General features: G+C 45.5%; 1 protein-coding gene across 1 annotated transcript in view; it reads left to right on the top strand.

Annotated features, from left to right (window-relative positions):
* The window catches only part of LOC116942274 (complement C3), a 181,401-nt gene extending 157,894 nt beyond the window's left edge, over nt 1-23,507 (top strand). The window contains exons 37-42 of the mRNA XM_032953975.2: nt 3,958-4,063; nt 7,575-7,664; nt 9,126-9,215; nt 10,656-10,739; nt 12,655-12,793; nt 22,172-23,507. Of these exons, the coding sequence (XP_032809866.2) occupies nt 3,958-4,063; nt 7,575-7,664; nt 9,126-9,215; nt 10,656-10,739; nt 12,655-12,793; nt 22,172-22,313 (651 nt within the window). The 3' untranslated portion in view covers nt 22,314-23,507. The remainder of the gene's footprint in view (nt 1-3,957; nt 4,064-7,574; nt 7,665-9,125; nt 9,216-10,655; nt 10,740-12,654; nt 12,794-22,171) is intronic.
* Nucleotides 23,508-24,539: the final 1,032 nt, after the last annotated feature.

Here is a 24,539-nt window from a genome sequence, read left to right on the forward strand (position 1 = left end):
TACCGCCAGCCTCAAACTGGGCAACCCCCGGCCAATAAGGTGCTTTCCCGCCATGGCTCACCTGCTACAATGGGTGCTTGGAGCTTATGGTTCATCACCAGACAAGTGGGCTGCAAAACCTGCACCAGATAAAAGCAAAACAAAACGAAAGAAGGTTCCAGCCCTTCATTTTGCAAGCTGAAATGTACGTACAATGTGTTCTGGACTCTCCGAAGATCTATTGCCGATTGAGGACATCCGCAAGACTGCAGTTATCGACAGGGAGTTGGCGAGACTCCATGTCGATATTGCAGCACTGCAGGAGACCCGGCTTGCTGGCAGTGGCTCACTACGAGAGAGTGACTACACTTTCCACTGGCAAGGAAAACAGCAGAACGAATCAAGGCAACACGGTGTTGGGTTCGCCGTCAAAAACACACTCCTTGGCATGATAGAACCACCGACTGCTGGCTCTGAGTGGATTCTACACATGAGATTGCTCACTTATTCTGGCCATGTAAACATCCTGAGCGTCTACGCCCCAATACTCTACTCACCTCCGGAGATTCATGACCAGTTCTATGAAGAGCTTCACAATATTATTCGCAAAATCCCCAGTTCTGAGCACATGTTTCTGTTGGGAGACTTCAATGCAAGGGTTGGGGCTGACCAAGACGCTTGGCCCGCATGCTTTGGCTATCATGGCATTGGAAAGATGAATGCCAGTGGCCAAAGACTACTGGAGCTTTGTTCATACCACAATCTCTGTATCACAAACTCATTCTTTCTCACAAAACCATGCCATAAAGTATCATGGAGACATCCAAGGTCTCTTAATTGGCACCAACTGGACCTCTTCATCACCCGACGAGCCCTCCTCAACTCGGTACTCATCACACGCAGCTACCACAGTGCAGTCTGTGACAGCGATCACTCGCTGGTATCCAGCAAGGTCAGACTACGCCCCAAAAAGATACACGGACTCAAACAAAAGCACTACCTACGCATCAACTCTGCCAAGACATCCCTCCCAGAGCTCACAAAATGATTCCAACAGTCTTGAGCAGTCCCTACACGACACACCGGATGGAAGCGTGGAGACAAAGTGGGCATACATCAGAGACGCCATCTTCAATGCAGCCATCAATACCTTCGGCAAGCAGACAAGGCGGAACACAGACTGGTTTGAGGTACACCTGGCTATATTGGAACCCATCCTCAAAGCCAAACGCATGGCGCTCCTGAAGTACAAGCAAAGTCCCAAGTACAGAATCATTAAGGGCTCTGAAAGCTGCTCGCAGTGCAGCTCAAACGACCGCCAGACGCTGCACCAACTACTGGGTGAATCTCAGTAGTAGGATCCAACTCGCCTCTGACACTGGCAATATCCGTGCCATGTATGAAGGCATCAAGACAGCATTTAGTCCAAACATCAGGAGGACTGCCCCCCTTAATTCCAGCACAGGGGCCATCATCACTGATAAACAAGAGCAAATGGCCAGGTGGGTAGAACACTACTCAGAGCTCTACTCACGAGACAACGGTGTGTCAGAAGCTGCCCTTGCTGCTGTAAAGCCCCTACCAACGATACAGGAACTGGACAATGTTCCAACCTTGAAGGAACTTGACAACGCCATCAACTCACTAGCCAGCGGCAAGTCACCGGGACAGGATGGCATCACACCTGAGGTACTGAAATGTGCAAAACCCGCCGTCCTCACAAAACTCCATGAACTTCTCTGCCAGTGCTGGGAAGAAGAAGCAGTGCCTCAAGACATGAGAGACTCCAACATCATCACCCTATATAGAAACAAGGGTGACCGTGGGTACTGCAATAAACTACAGCGGCATCTCCCTGCTGAGCATCGTGGGGAAAACCTTTGCCCATGTGGCCCTTAGCAGGTTACAGATACTAGCTGAGAGGACGTATCCTGAGGCTCAGTGTGGCTTCAGAGCAGGAAGGTCTACAATTGACATGCTTTTCCCCTTGTGTCAGCTACAGGAGAAATGTCGAGAACAGAGAATTTCCCTGTACTTGGCATTCATTGATCTTACAAATGCCTTTAACCTCATCAGTAGGGGATGTCTCTTCAAACGCCTCAAAGTGATCGGCTGTCCACCGAAGCTGCTGGCAGTCATCTCCTCTTTCCATGACAACATGAAAGGAACAATGCAGCACAGCGGCACCACCTCAGAGGAATTTCCCATACTCAGTGGTGTAAAGCAGGGGTGCGTGCTTGCCCCAACACTGTTTGGCATCTTTTTCTCACTTATGCTCACACATGCCTTTGGGACAGCAGAAGAGGGAGTCTTTCTTCAAACAAGATCTGATGGCAAACTCTTCAACCTTGGCCGTCTCAGATCCAAAAAGTCCGCAAAGTCCTCATTAGAGAACTCCTTTTTGCTGATGATGCTGCGCTGACAGCTCACACAGAACAAGGTCTGCAGACACTCATCGACCACCTTGCCAATGCCTGTAACAACTTTGGCCTGACAATCAGTCTGAAAAAGACCAATGTCATGGGCTGCGACATCAACTCAAATGACTGGGAGAATACTGCTGGCGACCGACTCAGCTGGCAGCAGGCTGTGAAAACAGGCCTCAGGAGAGGCGAGGAGAAAAGACACACTGCTTGGCAGACCAAGAGGAAGCGATGTAAAGAAAAAGCAACAAACACCTCTGGAGCTGCCACTGCATTCACTTGCAATTGCTGTGGCAAGGATTGTCACTCAAGGATTGGCCTACTAAGTCATTCTAGGCGCTGCAAAACCTACAGCTGACTCGTAAGGTGCAAAAAGAATTGTCTCTCGAGACACAAAGGCCTATGATGATGATTATTTACCACAAAATACTATGTGCCTTCTGATTCACAATAAATGTTAATGATCCCCTGACAACATTCACAAGAGTAGGTCATTGTGTTCTGATGACATGGTCCAAATTTTTAAACTTGCCCACAAATGACTCAATGAGGATTACACATGGCAGTTATTGCTGCCTACTGGTAGACCTGCTTACAGGACAGGGGCTGAGTCGCCTTGTGCCACACACATAAAATTACTCTGGGGGTGCCCCTTCAAATGGTTTGAAATATGTCTCAAATGTTACGTATGTATGCATGTTGAACTTCGTTCACGCCGTACGTAGCGAACTGTGCTAATCGTAATTGCAAATGTTAGTCACTTGTATTTTGTGTAAAGAGCTATACAATGTCTCGGCATATAGGAGGCGACTATCAAAAACAAATAATTGTCATAATCATTACTTGTTAAATACATCGTACTATTGCACAAGCCAGAGCTGAGCTGTGGCTACAAATAAGGCCCTGATTGTGGCTACGAGCCAGGACTGAAGAGGTGAACCAGCAGTTATTCAGTGAGTAGACGTTTATGTTTACATTTAATTCGCAGCCAGGCAATGATCCAACACCAACAATGACATAAGCTTTGCAGTCCTCTATATATTGATATGTTTTCAGAAAATATGAGTGTTTATCAGTGTGGAAGTAAACCAGATGACCTGGAGTAACCCAATGTCTATATCTTACCACCATTTCAAAATTAAATGGTCTTTGCTGCCTCAAATTCATTTAAGATTTGGCAGAGTCGGTATCATGGTATCGCGTTCACTGCTTGTTGCAGAGGATTGCGGTTTGAATCTGGAAGGCCACCTTATTAACTATAAAATACACTAAAGATCACTCAACATCAGTCCAAACAAGTAGGCCATTGGGAGTAGGCATTGGGAATAGGCATCATTCAAATTTGGAGAAGTCGGAATATTACCCTCGAATTACTTAATTGTGATTACACATTACAAGCTACTGCAGATGATTACACAATGCAGTGCCTTCCTTCGTGAAAGCCCTGCATTATTGCAATAGCGCCAATACCAAATTTACTGAATAATTATTCAATCATTAAGGTCAGTGTGCATTGTGTCATGCATTAGTGTTGTGTGCAATTGCTTTGTTGCAGGTCCCCAGCACAGAGAATTACTGCTTTGCTTTCAAGATCAAGCAAATGCTGAGATCGGATATGATACAGCCCGTAACTGCTTCTGTTTATGACTACTACAGCCCACGTAAGTATACAGACATGCTCAAGGACACTCCCTAAATTGGACGGCAGGCTGGTCCATTGGCGACAGCCAGCAAGAAGCACGTGCTCAGTAAATATTGGGCCAACAGTTCCAACCACATGCCCAATCTTCTTCTTTCGTATGGCTGATGTAGATGCAGAGCATCAACTACAATTTCACATTCAGGTCGTCAAGCCAGACAACCGCATCAGGAGCCGCAGAATGTATCACTGTGCTGTCTCCTTAATATTAGTGGATTGTGCATTTTATCAGATGTTGTATAGTCTGTTCTGGATGACCACAGTCGTACACTGGAGAGTTTTTAGCTTTACATTTGTGCATCAGTTATCTGCATCTGCGATGGTTTGTGCGGATACGGTTTGGGGTGGACCATGAGCTTTGTGGAAGATCAAACGTAGGGATCTTCTATGTTGCGTCTGTCGCAAGGTGTTTGTGAGTTCTTTTGAACTATATTCAGCTCTCCAAACGTCATTGCAGTTGAACTCATCATTGTTGAAGGTTAAGCACATGGGCTTGTGTGACTTGAAGCAATGAAGTGGGATGTTATTTAGGTCCTTATGAATGGGAGGATGACCGTTTTTTCTGGATTCGCAGGACTTTCCTGAGGGTTGCAGCATTGCGGCTCATGCGGGTGGGGGGGAAAGATGTGTGACAGCACGGGCAGCCAGGGGGTTGGGGTCGGCTTGAGGGTTCCCATGACACAACGCATTACAGTGTACAGTTGGACATTAACAATTCAAGTGTGACTACTTCTGGTCCATACTGGTGCACAATATTCGGCTACAGAGTATCCAAGGTTCCATCGGTGAAGTCCATAGCACTGGTGCTAATGCTTCCTAGCTTGTGCTTGTGAGTTTCTAGACCAGGTTTGACCCTTGTTTTGTTATTGGTGGCTACCTTTTTTAGGTGCTCATGGAAGGTTAGCATATGATCTAGCTTCACTCCAAAAATAAGTTGGAGTGGGGTTGTGTCGCACAGTGTTTCCCCAGAAGGTCGCTTTCAGAGTGTGCTTGGTGCTCCTATTATCAACATAAAATGCAGTGACTTGTTTTGTTGGGATTTGGCTTGAGCCTCCATTTCCAGACGTATTCCCCCATGGTGTTTAGGTCTTGCTTCAGAGTAGATTCGATGTTGTTGAAAGTGTCTGCTTGCATTTCCAAGGCACAGTAATCCACATATATTAATTTGCATGACCCGGTTGGTGGCATGTCGCTAGGATAAACATAGAATAGTATTTGCTCAACGTTGCATTTTTACTGGATGGGTTACATTCCCGACTGAAAGGTACCTTTCGTGTGTGGAGTTTGTATATTCTCCCCCTGTTCCACATGGGTTTCCTCTAGATTATCCGGTTTCCTCCCATAGCAAAAAAAAAACACATCCAATGTAACTGGTATTGGCCAAATATCTCAATGCTGAAATATTACCTGCAAATCATTAACACATAGCATCATTACCCTTGACTATAAAAAAAACTTGGCAGTATCTGCCTGAAAAAATAATATTGAAGTTTTCCTTGTAAACTAGCATACTAATAATTATACGTAATAAATTACATCTATTTATATACACCTCTTCTTTCTCCATCATCATATTGATACTGGGAAAAAGGGTCCCATGGATATTGTTGTTTATCTTTGAATACTTAGTTAATATAGCAGTTTTTTTATTTGGAGGGACAAATATGAAGGAAATCTATGGTCTGCTTATTTATTTAGCATGTTAAATTATTATCAGTTTAGATCCACATACCATGATACAGTACGTGTCTGCTATTCAATAGCTGCTTATGTAAACGTTCGTGCCATTTAAACTACACTGGAAGGAGTGGTTTGTAATTTCTCCAAATAGAGGTCAATATACAGTAAATCTTAATATTCGCAGGGTTTATAATCACGGTTTTGCTTATTCAAGACGAATATATTGTCGCGCTATTTGAAATTCACGGGGTTGTATTTTTTAAATATTCGCGACAATATCTCGCGACTACCTGACAAGAAGTAGTAGCGCATGGGCGCGGCGTGGACGGTGAGAGCACGAAAAACGCTCTCCTTCTCAGTGTCTTTGTCCGCTGCAACGTTTACACACGTGCTTTCCTTTACATTTTTTTGGGAACTCATTGATATATTTATTTATATTTGCACTTTTGAATATGTTTATGTTCATCATTATTAAAGATAAGTTAAATAACACAATGCTATACAATGTATGTATTCATTGATATAGTTATACAGGTTATATGTTTATGTTTAAACCTAATTTACATGTATGCCCCATAACCCTATTTACTTATCAGCTCATAGTGTCAATATTCGCGGAATTAATCACGCCATTCTCCAGGAACGCATATCCTCCATAAATATGAAGGGGTTACTGTGTATCTTCTACAGCTCTGCGCTGAAGGACAGTTATAAATATCGCTATACCAAAGTGTTAAAGAAGGTGGTCGTTTTTATTACCTCTGCTTGTAACAGCAGGGGATGTATTATTAATACCAGACCTTTAAAGGAAATTGATGGCCTCATAGTTATCAAATTCATCATTAAAGTTTGATATGAAATATAAAGTAACCATATTAAAAAAAAAAACACATTGAAGTAATATATGTTACCTGTCACGAGAGACACCTAATTTGAAAGTAAACCTTTCAGTTTTCTTGCATTGAATCTACTTCTCCAAAAGGCTAAACATAATTATCTACAGCTTACCAAATAAATTGCAATTATCGTCAAGTCCAAGGTTGGTAAATGAGCAGAGTTGCTTCAAACATTTAGCATTGACCCAGCCTGGTGGGTCAGTGGCAGACTGAGTGGTGCACAATTGGAAGGTTTCAAGTACCCCTCATCCTGGCTGATGGTTGACCTAGCCCATCATCCCTCCAGAGTCAATAAAGAGGTACCACTTCGTTGAGTATCCAACAGTAGTTGCCCTATGAAGAACCTGCCCACATATTATTATTGCGTTTATTTGCCCAAGAATACCTTGCTGAATCTCATGACTCTTTTTCAGGATGATCATGCCAAGTATTCAAGGAGGTAGCGACGAGTGTCGTGAATATTCCAGTTAAATTGTCTGTGGGTAAATTTTCAGATGAGGAACATGACATCAGAACACATTGGGCTGATCTTATGAATGAATAGGGAATGTCCTCTACTTTCTCAGGGTTGTAAACAGATGAGCACTGTCTCAATGCTTATTTCAGCATAAAATTATTTTGGCTTAGACTTTGTGAGCATTGATCAACGTTGATTATTGTACTCAAGGCCTAAGAGTCTTTTGGGCACACATAGTCATAGGCAAGGTATACTATGAAGCTGACGAGTTGATGTGTTCCAACAATCACTCAGTCGTGCAAATATCCTTTAGAGACATTTTGATGGGGGCTCACAAATCTCTATTTAGAGATGAGTTGTGCACTGGCTACAATTACCCTGTGATGATATAAATCTCGATGACTGCAAATTCCAATCACTATTGATAATTTCATTTTCAGAGGACAAATGCACCAGGTTTTACAACTTACCTGGGGGATATGTTGAACTGTCTCCACTTTGTCAAAATGATCTCTGCCAGTGTGTGGAGGGTGAGTATTCTCTGCTTTGCTGTTGTTTGCTACATATCATATTTTTTACTTCACACGTCCATTTTCTAACCCAATGTTATGTTTTGGCTACTACGTAACGATCTGGCCACCACTCGACATACCCAAACAAATTACATTGGCACGTGTACAAGCGTTTAACGACGTGCCAATAATTTTTTCAACTTTCTGATAAGTTGAAGAGCAATTCTCACAACCAAATTCAGAAAATATATACAAAGTCAGAATAAAATCCAGCAAGTCATTCTGACTGCAGGATGTAATTTTGGATTTTTATTCTGGATCTTGGCCTTAGGTGAATTGCTGATAAATTGGTTGTGAGGTTCTTCAACTTACTGGTGAGCTGAAAGTAATAATAGTTGGTGCATTATATGCTTTGAAATATGGCAATTTAATTTATGTGGCTAGTCAGGTGGTGTAAAAGATTGCTGCAAGACTCTTTGTATTCATCATTGCCTGGACCTTAACAATTATTTGAAACACAACACCTTTCACATGGAAATATTATTATATCGTATTCAGAAATACATGCTCAGATTGTTGACCTAAAATAGTATCTTTATAGTGTTTTCCCAAACCAATATGGGAAATAAAAGGTAGGCTCTTGTGCCACCCCAGTGTTTAGTTGTAGAAGTCATTCTATTAGCACGGATACATGTAAAACAAGTCTCACCAAAATAAATCTTTCACACCCACTTTTTACATGTTATATTATATTTAGCGGGTATTGTTCATATGAAGCGTGTGCTATTTTACACAGTGGGAAGCACTACTGATAACGCAATGTTTTTTTTGTTACCAATATATAATTTGCATAAGTACACTATACTGTAAGAACGCATTTGGATAGATGCCCATGATATGAGTGCTGTTTGTCATAGACAATGTGAGCTGTATGATACAGTTGAAACACTGAGCTTCAACCCTTACCATGCAAGACCTTGCAAAGCTTTGCAAATGTTTTTTTTTATGAAAAGGTAATGGTATAGGTACAATACTGCAAGTGGTTGCTTGTGCCACTCCTGGCACACGGGTCTGCACAAGAGTAAACTCCAAAGTGTATTTTCCCAACACTTTTATGTTAACCAGACCTGTGTTGTAAGAGGTGGTCGAACCCAACACTTTACCCCACCACACGTGACATGCCGATCAACTCACTGTGGTGAACTAATTCATACTGCGTGGTAGAAATTAGGTGGGGGTGAAATAAACTGCTGCTGTTTCAACTGCCACGCCAGAAGCAGGAATTGAACCAGCGCCATCTAGAGTGCACTTCCAGTGTGCTGACAATTGCACCACTGTGCCAACTGGTTATTATTTTTTTAGCAACAGATGACAAACTATTGGAAAGCATGTTGTGAGTTGATGGCTTGATTGATATATTTAATTTTTCTATTGGTGTGTTGGTAAAATGCAATAATATATTTTATTTGTGTTTGTCAGTGAGTTGCCCTGCCAAGAAACCAAAGTTCGATACGTCAATCACTGTACTACACAGACAAGAAGCGGCCTGTGTTGCAGGAATCGACTACGGTAACGTTTTGTGTCATTGTTACTCGCACACACATTTACAACAGGATCTCAGTTTTACATTCTTGGACCAAAAACCACTAGGCATTCTTCATTGATTCAACATATCTTTTCGGAGCTAATATGATTCATCATAGATTTTAGGGTTAGGCAATCTAATGATCTGACCAAATTTGTGTTGTTAAGACCCTCCACCACCCGATACAGAAAAACGAATACAATTGTCACGTGTATAAGGGTTTCGTGCTCCAATTATGATTGCTTAAGGTCACCGGTAATTATCATTAACACTGAATTATGGCATACAAATATATAGCATGCTAACATTTCAGGCAACGACCCTGTTTCAAAGCAGAGAGATGGAAGAATATTTTGAATTATACTTTGCAATATTGTACCTTGGAAACTATAATACCTACTATAATCACCCAGGAATGTCCTTAACGCTCGTGACGTCACTCCACATCGACCAGCCCCCCTAATTAATATTCATGAGCAGGGGACGTCCTCTAAATGGACACCCCCCCACACCTCATTCATAATCACGAGCGGGTGACGTCACGAAACATCAAACAGGCCTCCTAATTAATATTCATGAGCAGGTGACGTCATCCTAATGGACACCCCCCCATTATTATTACCTACTATAATGAGCCAAGAATACCTGTGTGAATCGCTCGTGACTTCACTCAAAGTCGGCCAGCCCCCGTCATTAAACTTCATGAACAGGCTCCGTTCTCCACAGGGACCGCCCCCCATCATTAATAATCATGAGCAGGTGAGGTCACTCCACATCTAACAGCCCCCCTCATTAATAATCATTATAAGGTGACTTCCTCCAAATGGACACCCCCCCCCCATTCATAATAATTAGCGTCTGACGTCACTCCACATGGGGGGCTGAGGCGCCTCCTACCCCCTCCTTGGCGTCAACTTACAACCCTCACTACAAAGGCAGAACCCTCATGTCACGCGATTGAGACATAGAAGTAAAAAGGACGTCATGGTGAACAAGGGATTATAACCTTAAAATGAAATACAGTAGTTAATATATGCAGTATTAACTAGGGCGGCCTACCAGATTTGAACAGCAATCCTCTGCAACAGCTGGGGCATGTTGCTGCCATTAGTAACTTAAAATAATCACGTTGTATGGACTTCACTCAAGCAATCAGGACTGAGAATTACACATTTACATCTTCATTGCTCAGATGCTTTGTAAGTTATCATTTGCAAACTGCTACGTTTCAGGAATAAAAAAAATAGAATTTATATACTATTAAATGAAAACATATTGTATGATTTATCTTCAAATGGTATTTACGCATTTAAGCAATTAACTAAATGAAACAATGAAGCAGGTTATATTGGTATCAATTCTGTGTTAAAGGATGGCAAGAAAAATGACGTCTTTACTTTCCGTGTTGACCTCTGTAATTGCAGCATATGTGGGGATCGTTGATAACCGCACTGAAGTTGGAAGTTTTGTCTACTATACTGTCAACATTCAAACTGTAATAAAAAGTGGTAAGTGGGAACAGGAGTTGTTTTTTCGCAATAAATATCATGATCCATAAACGATATTTGGGTTTAGGCTATGTAATCATCCAGACAATATTTTGTCGTTAAGACCCTCCAACAATCTACACAGCCATATTAATGAAATTGCCATGCGTATAAGTACTTAATTTGTCAATTGTTGTTTCAGCGAAGCAGTTAGTGGAATAATAATTTGCACTACAAACTTTAGCATCAATTAGACGTGACGTTTCACTTAATTAGACAAAAGCATAGTGGCCAATATTGCTATATGCCAATATCACTCCTGTGCACAACCTTTAAACTCTTGGAGCACGCATCATCCTCCGGAGAATCATCCCCTTGTCAAGTCAGTGATCCCTGAAGAACAAGCTGGATTCCGGCCTTGACAAATGCTGTGACCAAGTTTTGCAATGAACATTGAGGCTGGATTCCAGACGAAATCCAAGACTGGTGCAGACTTTGTGGACTTGTCATCAGCCTACAACACAGTCTGAATTAAGGGCTTGCTGTTGAAGCCCGAAACAATTCCCTGCCTGACAAAAACAATAAACCTCATATGGATAATGCTGAGCAATATGTGACTGCGTGTCTACTTGGGCAACAAAGCCAGCTCACCCCATTTCCTCAACAATGGATTGCCACACAGTTTCAGTACTCATGCCAACTCTCTTTGTCTATGCCAGTGGCATGCCACCAACCGAGTCATGCAAATTTGTATATGCGGATGACCATGTCCTAGCAATGCAAGGAGCCACTTTCAATGACATTGAATCCACTCTGAACAAAGACCTAAACAGCATGAGGCTCAAGCCAAATCTCCACAAAACAAAAGTCACGGCATTTCACCTTGACAATAGGAGGGCCAAGCACATTTTTAAAGTGATCTATGGTAACCCTGCGACACGACCCTACTCCAACCTATCTCAGAGTGAAGCTGGACCGTATGCTAACCTTCCATAACCACCTGAAAAAAGTAGCTGCCAAGACCAAAACAAGGGTCAACCCTGGACATCAATGATGGCCCTTGTGTAGCTTGTTGCTGGATACTGTATATCAGTATGGACCAGAAGTAGTCGTACTCGACTTGTTGATGACCAACTGAACAGTGCAATGTGGTGTATCACTGGAACCGTAAAGTTGACCCCAACACTCTGGTTGCCGCAACATTGCAATCCTCTGAGAAATCCTGCGAATCGAGGAAAACAGTCGCGTTCCCATTCATCAGGACCTCAATAACATCCCTCAACATCACTTGAAGTCATCCAAGCCTTTTTGGACCCATTTGCTTCACCTTAAACAAAACACAAATTCAACCCTAATGAAACTTAGAGAGCTGAATGGAGTTCAAAAGAACTCACGAACAAAAAACCTCATGAAAGACCCAGTGCAGAAGATCCCTGGCTTTGCTCTTCCACAAAGCTCATGGTCCATCTTAAATCGCATTTGCACAACTCATGGCAGATGCGGATACCTGACGCACAAATGGAACATTAGAAACTTTCCAGTGTGCGACTGTGGTCATCCAGAACAGACCATGCAACATGCAACTACGCAACGCCCAATCCATATATACAAAGGAAACATCACAGCGATACACTCTATTGAAGCAGTTATCTGGATTTACCACCTGAATTTGTAGTTGTTGCTCTGCATCTACATCAGCCACATGAAAGAAGAAGACTGGAAACTGTGCCAAGCATTTTCAGGACAAATTCCTGGATTATGTCCTGAAGATACTTGTGAGCTGAAACAATAATACTTGGCGCATTAAATGTGTGGTGCTGTTTTATATTCACAAAATGCTGTTTTAAAAAACATTTTTATACACAATTACATACGTTATTGGCTCTCTCAGGCTTATATGAATGTGTGTGTGCCTCTCCAAACTTGCATCACAAAGGCCAAGATCAGGCTATTCAACCTACAGCGATACGCCTATTCATTGTGACCCGCTCATGTGATGGCCGGCTTGGCATGGAAACACCGCGACAGTACCTCCTGATGGGACGCAAGGGAGAGACGAAGGACAAGAATGACAAGTGAGTGGCGGGGACAGTGGCACAGCCCAGCAGTATTGCATCTGCCGCTTGTTTGAGTGGTTAATGTTTTGAATCCAGCAGGCTGCCCTGGCTATTGCTATGGGTGCATTAACCATAAAATACTATGGACCGTCTGCTTCACGGGGGATATTAAAGATCCCATGACGTAATGTGAAATAGTAGGCCATTGTTTATTGGAATCATGGTGTAAATTTACCAATTTCAAAATATTTCCCAAAAATGTCTCAATTGGAATTACAGCACTCAAGAAATTAGTTTTCAATATAGATTTAAAGTGCATATTTGTAGTGGCTTCCTAATATCGGAAAGAAGAGCATTCCAGACAGCCGCAAAATAGCATCTAAAAGCGCGCGATGCAGTAACCATATTTGGTCGATGGCCAATCAAAAGCCGCTGTGAAGCTGACCGGAGTTTGCGTGATTATGCTGCTTGATGAAATCAGCAAGGTATTGTGGTTCATTTATGGCAGACACTTTGTGGGAAATGATTGCGACCTTATAACATTAGTTCGGTAACTGGAAGCCAATGCAGCTGGGCGAGCACTGGACAGACATGGTCAGATCTTGCAGTACTTGTCACGACAAGTGCCAGAGGATTTTGTATATGCTACAATTTCGTAAATGTTTTTGCCAGATGTCCCAAAGAGTAGTGAGTTGCTATAATCAAACCTTGTCGATACTATGCTACACACAACTCAATAGTGGTCGAATGTGACTAATCTTGGTTCAGAAGGCATGCCCTGATATGAAGATTGCAGGACCTGACTATGTTTTGCATGTGGTTATCAAATGACATTCTGGTGGAGTATGGTGCCGAGGCGCTTGAGATGAGTGGAGCTGGAGTCTTCGACCACCACACCTTATCCACACTTTTTTCGCTCGAGTGCCAGCCAGCAGAACCTCCGATTTTTCTGAATTTAGCAGCATTTTGTTTCATGCAAATCACACGTGCACCGCTCGCGTGCAATCTTCGAGGTTACAGAGGCTCTATATCTAACTTTGACTTCACTGCGGTGTATAATTGTGGATCATCAGCATATTGATGGAACGTTGTCATGTGATGAGATGACGTCGGTGAGCTGTGCATTAACAATGGTGTAAACACCACATGTACCCAATCATTATTAAATGGCACACATGGGTAGGTGTATGGACGATGGCCAAGAATAATGATAAGTGGCAGCCAAGGATTAGAACATGTCTGAGAAGACGTCCACTAAGGAGATGGAGTAATGAGATCAGTTAATGATTATTGTTTGTGTTTGGTGTAGGACCTTAACGACTCGGTTGGCCAGATAATTAAGCAGTGGTCTAACTCAAAATTAATTATTAGTTTACTTGATAATTATGGTTCTTAATGCCTCAAGGCTTTAGTCAGAAGTGTGCTGCTCAAGCCGACTTTTAAGAGTTTGGATGAATTCATTAACAACCGTATGCTCTCTAATCCATGTATTCCTCTTTCTCCGTGCAATTACAAGCATACATCTCATGATGCATTATTCATTCAAATTATAATTGGGTCAGTACACACATGACATCACTGCTATGTTGGATCTGTACACATGACGTCACTGCTATGGTGGGTCTGTACGCGTGACGTCACTGCCTGTTCGGTATGGAGGCTGTTGACGAGTGCCATGGGGGTTGTGCCAGGCCGTGGCACCCTTGAGTGACCCCGGCTGGACACGTGACCGGATCCAGGTGGGGGCCAGGGGCCCTGGGGGACCCTGGGGGTAACGTGGTCGGAAAGTGGAGCCTCCTCGTGGGTTCGAGAAGGGGGGCGTGGTCAGGGTGTGGCCGGCCACACCAGGGGGGCTTATAAGCCAGCTCGGCACAGAGAGCTGGGCTGCTCGTGCCTGGGATGAAGATGTCTCATGAAGAATCTGAAGAAAGAAGCCTCCAGTCACCGTGGCCAAGCAGAAGCCCTCCTGGCTTGGCCACGCCAAGTAGTACCCGAGTGTTAGCGAGAGTAGGACGGTGGTTACCACCTTAAGTGTAGGGTGTGTTGCAGTTCTTCTTTGGTTCTTTCGGTAAAGTTACGTAGAATGAGAATAAAATAATAAATTGATAAAATAAAATAACACAATAATATTTGTTGCAGTTGTGTTAAATAAATATGTGTTGCCTCCACACGAGTGTGTGCGCCTCTGTCGAACCATTACATTTGGTGACAGAGGTGGCAATTTTAGGTTAGACTTACCTAGAGCGAGGCAAGATGCTCACACGTCGTAGGAAACCTGCCAGAAACTCCTCAGGTGAAGAAGACGACGGAGACATCATCCCACCAACAGCCCCGGGGATGGCAACCCAGGAGGGTTCCGCCGAGGCTTCGCCGCCAGCGGAACAGCGCTGTGCGGTTCAGGCGGCAGACTCACATCCGTCCGACACTCGTCGGATGGCCAGCGCCCGCCTTGCTGAGTTGCTGGGCGCCGCGGCTGAGTTGGCCGCCAAACTCAACACCGAAGAGCTTTTGACGGAGAAGAACACACCGGAACCACGTGGCGTCGACATCGTCGCTGCCACCATCCGAGCGCGCGACTCTCCTGCCATGCCGCCCGCTTGAGCTGCAACCATTTTGGTGGGAGCATGCAGCGGAGAGACCGCCATTCCCTCCCACCTATCGGCCGCGCCGTGCGACATCCCTGCGCTGCATCACCGACTCCCATTTGTTCGTTAATTCACAGCAGCTGGCGGGGATTGGGAGGCGTTCAAATGCCGCTTCACCACAAGCTGCACGTTGGCGGGGTGGACTGAGGAGGAAGCATTGAAAGCGCTCCCTACCTCTCTTGACGACGACGCCTTGGCGGCATTTTACGCCATCCCGCCAGCGCAGTGGTCCACGCTATCACAAGCATTCAAGACAATGGACGCAGTTTACGACCCGCCATCCAGTGTACGCAACAGATTTGCTGAACAACGGCGAGGGGAAGCCAAGACGCCCCTCCCCTTCCAAAGCGCTCTGCTGTCCCTGGTGCAGGCGGCGTTTCCGAAGATGGTGGCAGCGGGCATTGACTTAGGAAGATTGTTGGGGCTGGCGAAGGAATTGAACATTGCCCTACTTGCCTCTGAGTAGGATAATCCATCATCCCTCATGATCACCCGTTGTATACAGACTCACCTGGGGTTGAAGAGACGAACAGGGCTGGTGGAATGCGCCGCACCTGCGGGCTTGCGTGAGGAGTCGGAAGAGGATGTGCACGCTCCAGTTTGTGCTGCTGTCGATGGCGGAGGAGGTCGGAGACACGATATGGAGTGGCAAGGAATACGCGACCGTCCACAAGGAACCTTCCCTCGTCTGGGCTCCAACCGTGCCGTCTGCTACAACTGTGGGCTGCCGGGACACGTCGCCTCGGGGTGCCGCGCTGCACGTCGAGGACGCTTCGGGCTGCCATCGTTGTTATCCAGGCCACCATCGACTTCAAGGGGCCCCCAGGCGAGTCGTTGTGCACCACACACTCGGCCCTCGTTTCCACCTCACCCATCTCATGGTCGTGTAGATCCGCACACTGTTGTTGTTTGTTCTCGTCAGGTTGTGGCGCGTAAGGGATCTTTCGCATTGGGTGTGGGTTGGCCGCTCGGGCCGGATCAGTGGTCGCAATTAGCCCATCGAGTTGTCACCTCCACTGCCGGCTCGTCCGTGATCATTGGTACTATACAGGGCACTGAAGTGCGGGTTCTCGATACGGGAGCTTCCACCTCCATAATTTCCGAATTAATTTTCAACATTTTGCCGTGCAATTGTCGTTCTTTGCACTCCATTTCTGTTCCGTACTTCGCCGCTAATGGGGGATCGTTGGGAATTTTGGGACAGATAATTGCGAAGGTTTCCATTGGGGACATTAAATTGGAAGGGCTTATATTGGTCTCCGATTCTTTGGCGGTGCCATGCTTGTTAGGGACGGACTTCCTCGGGAAGATGCCCCTACAAATTTTTACGGACCAGAGATGTTTTGGAATTGCCCTCTGCGAGGCGAATCGTGTTTTTATCGTCACCCGCCAAAATGCTTAACTTTAATGCATCTGTTCAGACGCTTGTTACTGACACAGTTACGATTCCCCCCGGGGCACAGATGCTCGTCCCCCTGCGGCTGCGCAAGCCGCTTGATCAGGAGGCCACCGCAGGAGGGATTGTATTGGGACCATCTAACAAACCAGCCCGGGGAATGGCGCTTGTGGGTGCCCAGATGCTGATTTCAAGGGACTGTCAGCCTTTTATTCAAATGCTTAACGTGGGGCCTGTCGCGTCGGTCATTCAAGCGGGGACAGTGCTCGCTCACGCATCGGCCACGAGGGTCCACGGTGATATGATCAGGGGTGTATAGATGATGCCACGTGGGCGGATGCACTTTTCTCCGAGAATTGGAACCTGTCTAACGCTCAGAGATCCGCATTGCATGCGCTGTTTTTTTTAATTCAGGAACATTTTCAGCCTGGGTAAATTTGATCTCGGTCGCACGACCCTCCTGAGCCACCATATTGATACAGGTGACTCTCCCCCCATCTGGCAAAACCCCTACCGTTTAAGCCCAGCTGAAAAAGAACATCTGCGCTAAGCGGTCAACGAAATGTTGGCTGCCGATGTTATTTCCCCGTCCACGAGCCCTTGGGGTGCTCCAATCATGCTGGTGAAAAAGCACGACGGAACTCTGTGCTTCTGCGTAGACTTCAGGAAGCTTAACAAAGTGTCTGTTGCAGATGCGTACCCTGTGCCCCGTATGGACGATGCACTTGATGCGTTGTCAGGGGCGCGTTTATTTTCTATGCTTGACCTACTTTCGGGGTTCTGGAAATTACCCCTCGATGATTGCTCAAAGCCTAAGATTGCTTTCCAAACGCCGCAAGGCTTATTTACATTCAATACATTTCCTATGGGCCTCCACTCGGCCCCGGCAACTTTCCAGAGATTAATGGAGCTAATCCTTGCAGGACTCCAATGGGATTTCTGCCTGATATATTTGGACGACGTTATTGTATTTAGCCGCACGTTTGATGAGCACCTGACCCGGCTACGCACTGTTTTTCTTAAGATGAGAGAGGCTACTCTTAAGTTTAAACCACAGAAGTGCCATATTTTGCAAACATCCGTACGGTATCTCGGACACATAGTTAGCAAATCGGGTACCGATAAAACTGCGTGCATGCGCACGTGGCCTACCCCCAAGTCGGTGGGTGAGGTCCGCAGTTTTATCAGTTTTGCCTCCTATTACCGTCGCTTTGTGCCCAGGTTCGCCACTGTTGCCAAGCCCCTCCATGCCCTGATGGCAAAGGGACAAATTTCGGTGGGAAGCGGAGGAAGAGGCCGCCTTCGTTGCACTTCGTGATGGATTGGTGGGCGCCCCTCCCCTCCGATATCCAGACTTTTCTTTGATATTCATTTTGGAAACCAATGCCAGCAACACATGTATCGGTGCTGTTCTGTCCCAGGTGGTGAACGGTGTGGAGATGGTAGTGGCGTATGGCAGTAGAGTGCTCTCACTGGCTGAGCAGCGCTGGGAAGGACTCGCCATAGTTTTCTTCGTACAACAGTACCGGCCCTATTTGTATGGCAGGCGGTTCGAGGTGCGTTCCAATTATGCTGCCCTTCAGTACGCCTTGCGCGTTGAGCAACCATCGGGCCAGCTTTCACGCTGGTAAGAAATCCTACTCATTCCAAGTGTCTTATCGTGAGGGTATGCGACACGCTAATGCTGACGTGCTGTCGCGGCTTCCTCCGAACGGCAAACGCGCGTGTCTCACGGGCTCGTCCCACTGTTAATCGTTGGACGTGGTTGTTATGCCCCCCATCATTGCGTCGGCATCGATACATTCCCCCCAGGAACCCAGCGCTCCCGTGGTGCAGGATGATGTTCTGGGACTGAGCCATTCCAAATGGGTGTGCCTCTAGGCGGAGGACGCCTCCCTGTTGAGGTTGCAACACCGCGTCAGGGAGTCAGGTGATGGCTTGGGCCGACGCAGGGTTGCCCCCGTCATTTTAAAGGGGGTCTGTTGATGTATTGGGATGGCGGGTTACAACGCTATCGTATTGTTTTGTCTACGAGCCTCAGAGGTAGGCTGATTGTGGCCATCCATGAGCGGCTGATGCATTTTGGGGTTCATAAGACCCTGGCCACCCTCAGGCTTGATTATTTTTGGCCCGGCATGGCGGCGGACATTAAAAAGTTTTGAAGGACTGTGTGTCATGCGCTCGCCGCAAGCCACCGCCTGTCAAGTGCTGCCCGCCCTTGCAGTCGATCAACGACCTGGTGGCTCTGGATATTTTGGGACCCTTCCCCACTACGGCCCGGGAAAATAATACTTGCTTGTGGGCGTTGAATACTTTTCCTGCTGGCCTGTGGCTTGGCTGCTCCCAAATCAATCAATTGCCAATATCACCGAGGCATTCTTGTACGGATACGTGCTAGATAAGGGGGCCCCGGAGCGCCTCCTCACCGATCAATGAAAACATTTTTCGGCTAAACTGCTGAAGGAGGTGTGCGACCTTTTTGGGACAGAAAAGGTTTGCACATCGCCCTATCATCCTCAAATGGATGGGATGGTGGAGTGGCTCAATAGCACTTTGACCTCAATGTTGAGTCAGCAGGTCAATGAGTCGCAGAAAGACTGAGATTTGCGCATCCCTGGAGTCCTTGCGGCCTATAGAATGACCCCACACGTTTCCACTGGCTACTCACCTTTCTTTCTGATGTATGGGCGGGAACCGAATCCCCCCATTGATGTCCAACTTTAGATGGCTACTGGGAAGCCGAAGGTTTCTATCTTGGAACCTATGCGATTATTCCTCCAAAGAGTTTCGGAGGCACGCAAAGGCCTCTAGAGAAAATTCCGCCGCCCGGCAGCTGGCCAACGAGCGATTGAGGTGTTGTTGCGAATCGGGCAACAGTGGGCTCTGGGAGACAAGCTTGGCTGCACTGTCCACAAGTGCCTGTCGGTACATCCCCCAAGCTGTATAGGCCCTGGCGGGGTCTGGTCGAAGTGGTACTGGCCGACTGGCCTCAGTGTGTTAAGATCCGGTTCGGATGCCGGAATTGGTTCGTTCATTTGTCGCGACTTAAGCCGTTTGTTCATCCCCATCACGTCCCCTCATCTCCAATTTCCACGGGCCGAGTGGCCGGTGTGCCGGGCGAGCTGGGGGGCGCGCCTGTAAAGGTGGTCCCTCAGGGTGGCTCTGTGATCCTGCCCACAGGATCAGAGCTCGTAACCCCCCGTTGCTGCCGGCTGCTGCTCCCCCGGATGCCCCGTTGAGTGCAGAGCAGCTGGCAACCGACCGCCCCCCGTCGACGCTGCCGCCCGTGACGGAGCGGCCGCACTCGCCCGCCAGCACTGACATTGCCCCCGGACCTTCGAGGGAGCTTAGGCCCACCTCGCCTGGGAGTCCGACCACACGGACCCGTTCACAAAACGCACGCTTTAAATTACCCTTTCACGCGTTGCATGTTATTGTTCAGTGCGTGCGTGATTTTACAGGGGTGCACCAGAGGTGGAGAGGGGTCCTTTGAGCTAACTGCTTCATACATGAGTGTTGTGTTGTTATTCCACCATCTTATTTTTTGTTATTGTTGTGTAGTTTTTTTAATCTCTGATGTGTACATATGTTAATCGCGTAATTTATTGTCGTTCGCCGGTTATTTATTGCCGTTTTGATATGTTGTGAGGCACACGTTCTTGTTCTTTATATGGTCACAGCCGGGACGACTGTATGTTACACGAGGGGGGGTGGGGGGGTGATGTAGTGACATATGACGTCACTACCGTGTCGGGTCAGTACACACATGGGGTCACTGCTGTGTTGGTCAGTACACACATGGCATCACTGCTATGTTGGGTCTGTACGCGTGACGTCACTGTCTGTTCGGTATGGAGGCTGTTGACGAGTGCCACGGGGGTTGTGTTAGGCCGTGGCACTCTTGAGAGACCCCGGCTGGACACGTGACCGGATCCAGGTAGGGGCCAGGGGCCCTGAGGGACCCTGGGGGTCACGTGGTCGGGGAGTGGAGCCTACTCATGGGTTCGAGAAGGGGGCATAGCCAGGGTGTCGCCGGCCACGCCAGGGGGGCTTATCAGCCGACTCAGCACAGAGAGCTGGGCTGTTCGTGCCTGGGATGAAGACGTCTCATGGATAATCTGAAGAAAGAAGCCTCCAGTCATCGTGGCCAAGCAGAAGCCCTCCTGGCCTGGCCATGCCAAGTAGTACCCGAGTGTTAGCGAGAGTAGGACAGTGGTCACTACCTTATGTGTAGGGTGTGTTGCAGTTGTGTTGCAGTTTTGTTGCAGTTGTGTTAAATAAATATGTGTTGCCTCCACACGAGTGTGTGCACCTCTGTCGAACCATTACACATGCAAAGAGTAACCTAAATCACTGAACATTATGAAACCCTAGCACATATCGATTATAAACTGCAGTAAACAAGAAAGTGTATATATTTGCTCGGGATGTAATTAATTACACTCTGATGTAGATTTTTTTTGGCGGAGGGACCTCTCTCAGACTGCTACCTCACACACTGTGCCATAAGCATGGAAATGATTATGCATAATATTAAACAGTCACTGCCATCTCAAAATAAATGCAATGACTAAAAGCAAGTAGAAATATTGTAGAACTGGAGTCATGTAATCTGCTTTTTGTGTTTAGTTTATTGTCCTTCCCCCGCACCTCCGATTAGCACGGTTGGCTACATAGGGTGCAAAAGAAGTTCAACATACATGCATTGAGTGTGATTTTAATATTGAAAGGGAGTTTATCTGATGACGTGTGTACAATGGGAGTGCATACCACACAGATATAACTGCAAACGAGAACGCACACCGACCTCTACTCGTGCACCTGATCTTTGTTGTGACTAGCAACTCGACTAGATGAGCGAAGGAGTCTTGATGGGGTATATGGAGAAATGAGAGGTGAAATATAAGCCGGAACAAGAACATGACATTTTTTTAAAGACAAAAAGCAGCATTTTGTACGAGTTTAATATGTTGAATGATAGAGTTAGAAAGGCCAAATAGGAGTAAATTGATTTTCTTTTTTAATTTATAAAGTATGATTTAACGTTTCAGCAGCATCTTGATTTAGGGAGTTGCAGATCTGGGAAATCCTTCATAGGTGATTGACAGCAATTTTGGAAATGAGAAATATGATGACACAAAGATAGCTCTGAGTCCAGGAGGATATCAAGATTGCACACAGTTTTTACAATATTCAAGTCAGCCTATTAAGTGAACAGAATATTACTGCAATTCAATGACCATGGTGTTTCCGAACCATGTCATAGCAGGTAGTACATACGTGAACATCACCATTTACACACGTGTACCTGAATGTGGAGTGTTCCACTAAAACATTGTGTTTTTGCATGTGTAGGTTTCAGTACGTGTTGGACTCAACTTCATGGGTGGAGCAATGGCCCGTGGATGAGAAGTGTAACCAACCAAACGTGCAGGCATTTTGCGCCATCAAACGCGAATATGAGTTTAGCATGCAGATCCAAGGCTGTTCTTCTTAAAGGGTGGTTAGCCAGACTGTAACAACGCATTCTGCCATGTGCATTTAGATGCCTTTACAAAGTACAAAACACAATGTAACTTACCACATGGGTTTTCGCATCCAATATTATGATTGATATGATAATAGGTTTTTCCCCTTTTTTTCTGGCAACAAAACAGGTGTTGAGATGTTATAACAATAAACTGAAACCTTTTACAAGGAACCATGTCTACATTAACCACAATGCTTGTGGTCAGAATGCAAACAAAAAACATACTCTGATAATATATGTACTGTCTTTGAAACTGATTGGTCCACACCAGAGACAGCTTTTTTGAGCCTCGTCTCAAACCGTGTTAGACCAGAGGACGCCAAGGCGTATATTATCAGAGTATGTTTTTGTTTGCATTCTGACCACAAGCATTGTGGTTAATGCATACATGATTCTTTGTAAAAGGTTTTAGTTTGATGTTTTAACATCTCAACACCTGTTTTGTTACCAGAAAAAGGAAGAAAACCCTATTATCATATTTTGGTACTGGCAAAGGAGGTCCCATGATATGATTCATAATTGATCTTGTGTTAGGCCTTGTAGTAATCTTTCCAAATTTGTGTCGTTAAGGCACTCCACTACCTGACAGTCAAACAAATAGAATAATCACGCGTACATGCATTTATTGCGCCAATTATTATTAATGCCAGTGAGATAAAAACAATTATTCCTACAAACTAATTTTGCCCAAAATGGTACCTATTATATATTTTCCCTTTGAAGGCCATAGTGTGATTGACAAATGTTTTTGCTATTTCATGTACACCACTGCCCAGGTAGCAGCATGACCAAGTAACTTGCTATTTTATTGAATCACTTAGAGATGTACCAATACACAGAATCTACACGCATCCCTTCTGAACCTAGATTAGTCCTTGCCAATAGTGTCCAGCAAATATTTGAAATTCGATTTAATATTTTAGTCTTCTGCAATAATCAAAACCCTTGCCAACTTTAAGCACACCCTGCCTTGTTTGTGTAAACAGGTAATGTTCAATTACCAAACAATAATTAGTGCTTGCAATTGATTCTACCTTCTGCACCTATTTGCCATTACCTGTAAGGTTTCACTTAGACTAGTATAGTCATACAATTGTGAACATTCTATTAGAATTCTGACTTTACTGTTTTGAATGAATAAAATATTGCCATATACTGTAATGCGCTTCAGTGTTTTCATAATGAGATATTCATACACTGATGGTATGTATGTATATTGAACTGCTTTCGCACGTACGCAGCCAACCATGCTAATCAAAGGTGCAGGAGAAGTACAACAAATTAAACACAAAAAGTGGTTAGAAAGAAATACTTTTTAAACTAGATTTAAAAGTATATATAGTAGCTCAGGACTTCCGGTGATGTCATGGCTGATTGAAAAATTCGAAGTGGATCGCTCCTACCCCATCTCAACCAACGGACCCCTTTTAAACCAGGTATTCCACTTATCGATAAAAAAAAGTTTTTTCCTTTTTCTCCACTAACCTTGAAGATATGAAGGAAGGCTTTGGTAAATTAACCTCCCCAACCAAAGCCATTGGAAACAATCTACAAGACCCTGCTGCCAAGCACCTGGGTCGGATGCAAGAACTGGGCCTGATCTGGTGGCTAGGCCAGGGAAAACCCTTCCCCATACTCACAAACACGATGGAAGACAGATTCCCCACAAAGAAAGCCAAGGTTTCCTCCCCGCTAGCCTCCCCAATCAAGTCAAGATCGGATGCCCCTGGGGAAGGAACCCGGGATCTCCTGAAAGCCTTACCGGAAAAGGTGGAGAACACTGCTATATTTCAAGTGTTCAACGAGAGGCTGAATAAAGTGTGTGGGAGGGTGGAGAAGCTACAAGCAGCTATCAACTCCATCCAACCCTCGCATGAGAAGCATAATTAAGTGACGAAGACCCAGGAAGCCACGATGTTGGAGCTCAAATAAGCATATAACAGATTGTACGCAAAAGACGGGAAAGCAAACTGAAGGCATACGGCCTCCCGGAAGGAACGACCTCCCTATAGAACATACCATGACACCTCCCCGACGCCTCAACAATGCACTTGGCATGCTCCCAGTGAAACTTGAGGAGATAGTCCAGGCATACCATGTGGTGAGAAGAGGCAGAAGGGACTCCATGAACACAAACAATGCGAGGCCTTGTCCCCTACTGATCTTGTTTGCAACCCGCCAAAGTGCCATGGA

This window comes from Petromyzon marinus, chromosome 14 (genome assembly GCF_048934315.1).
Source record: "Petromyzon marinus isolate PM22_M1 ecotype Great Lakes invasive population chromosome 14, UKy_Petmar_22M1.pri1.0, whole genome shotgun sequence".
Classification (NCBI taxonomy): Eukaryota; Metazoa; Chordata; class Hyperoartia; order Petromyzontiformes; family Petromyzontidae; genus Petromyzon; species Petromyzon marinus.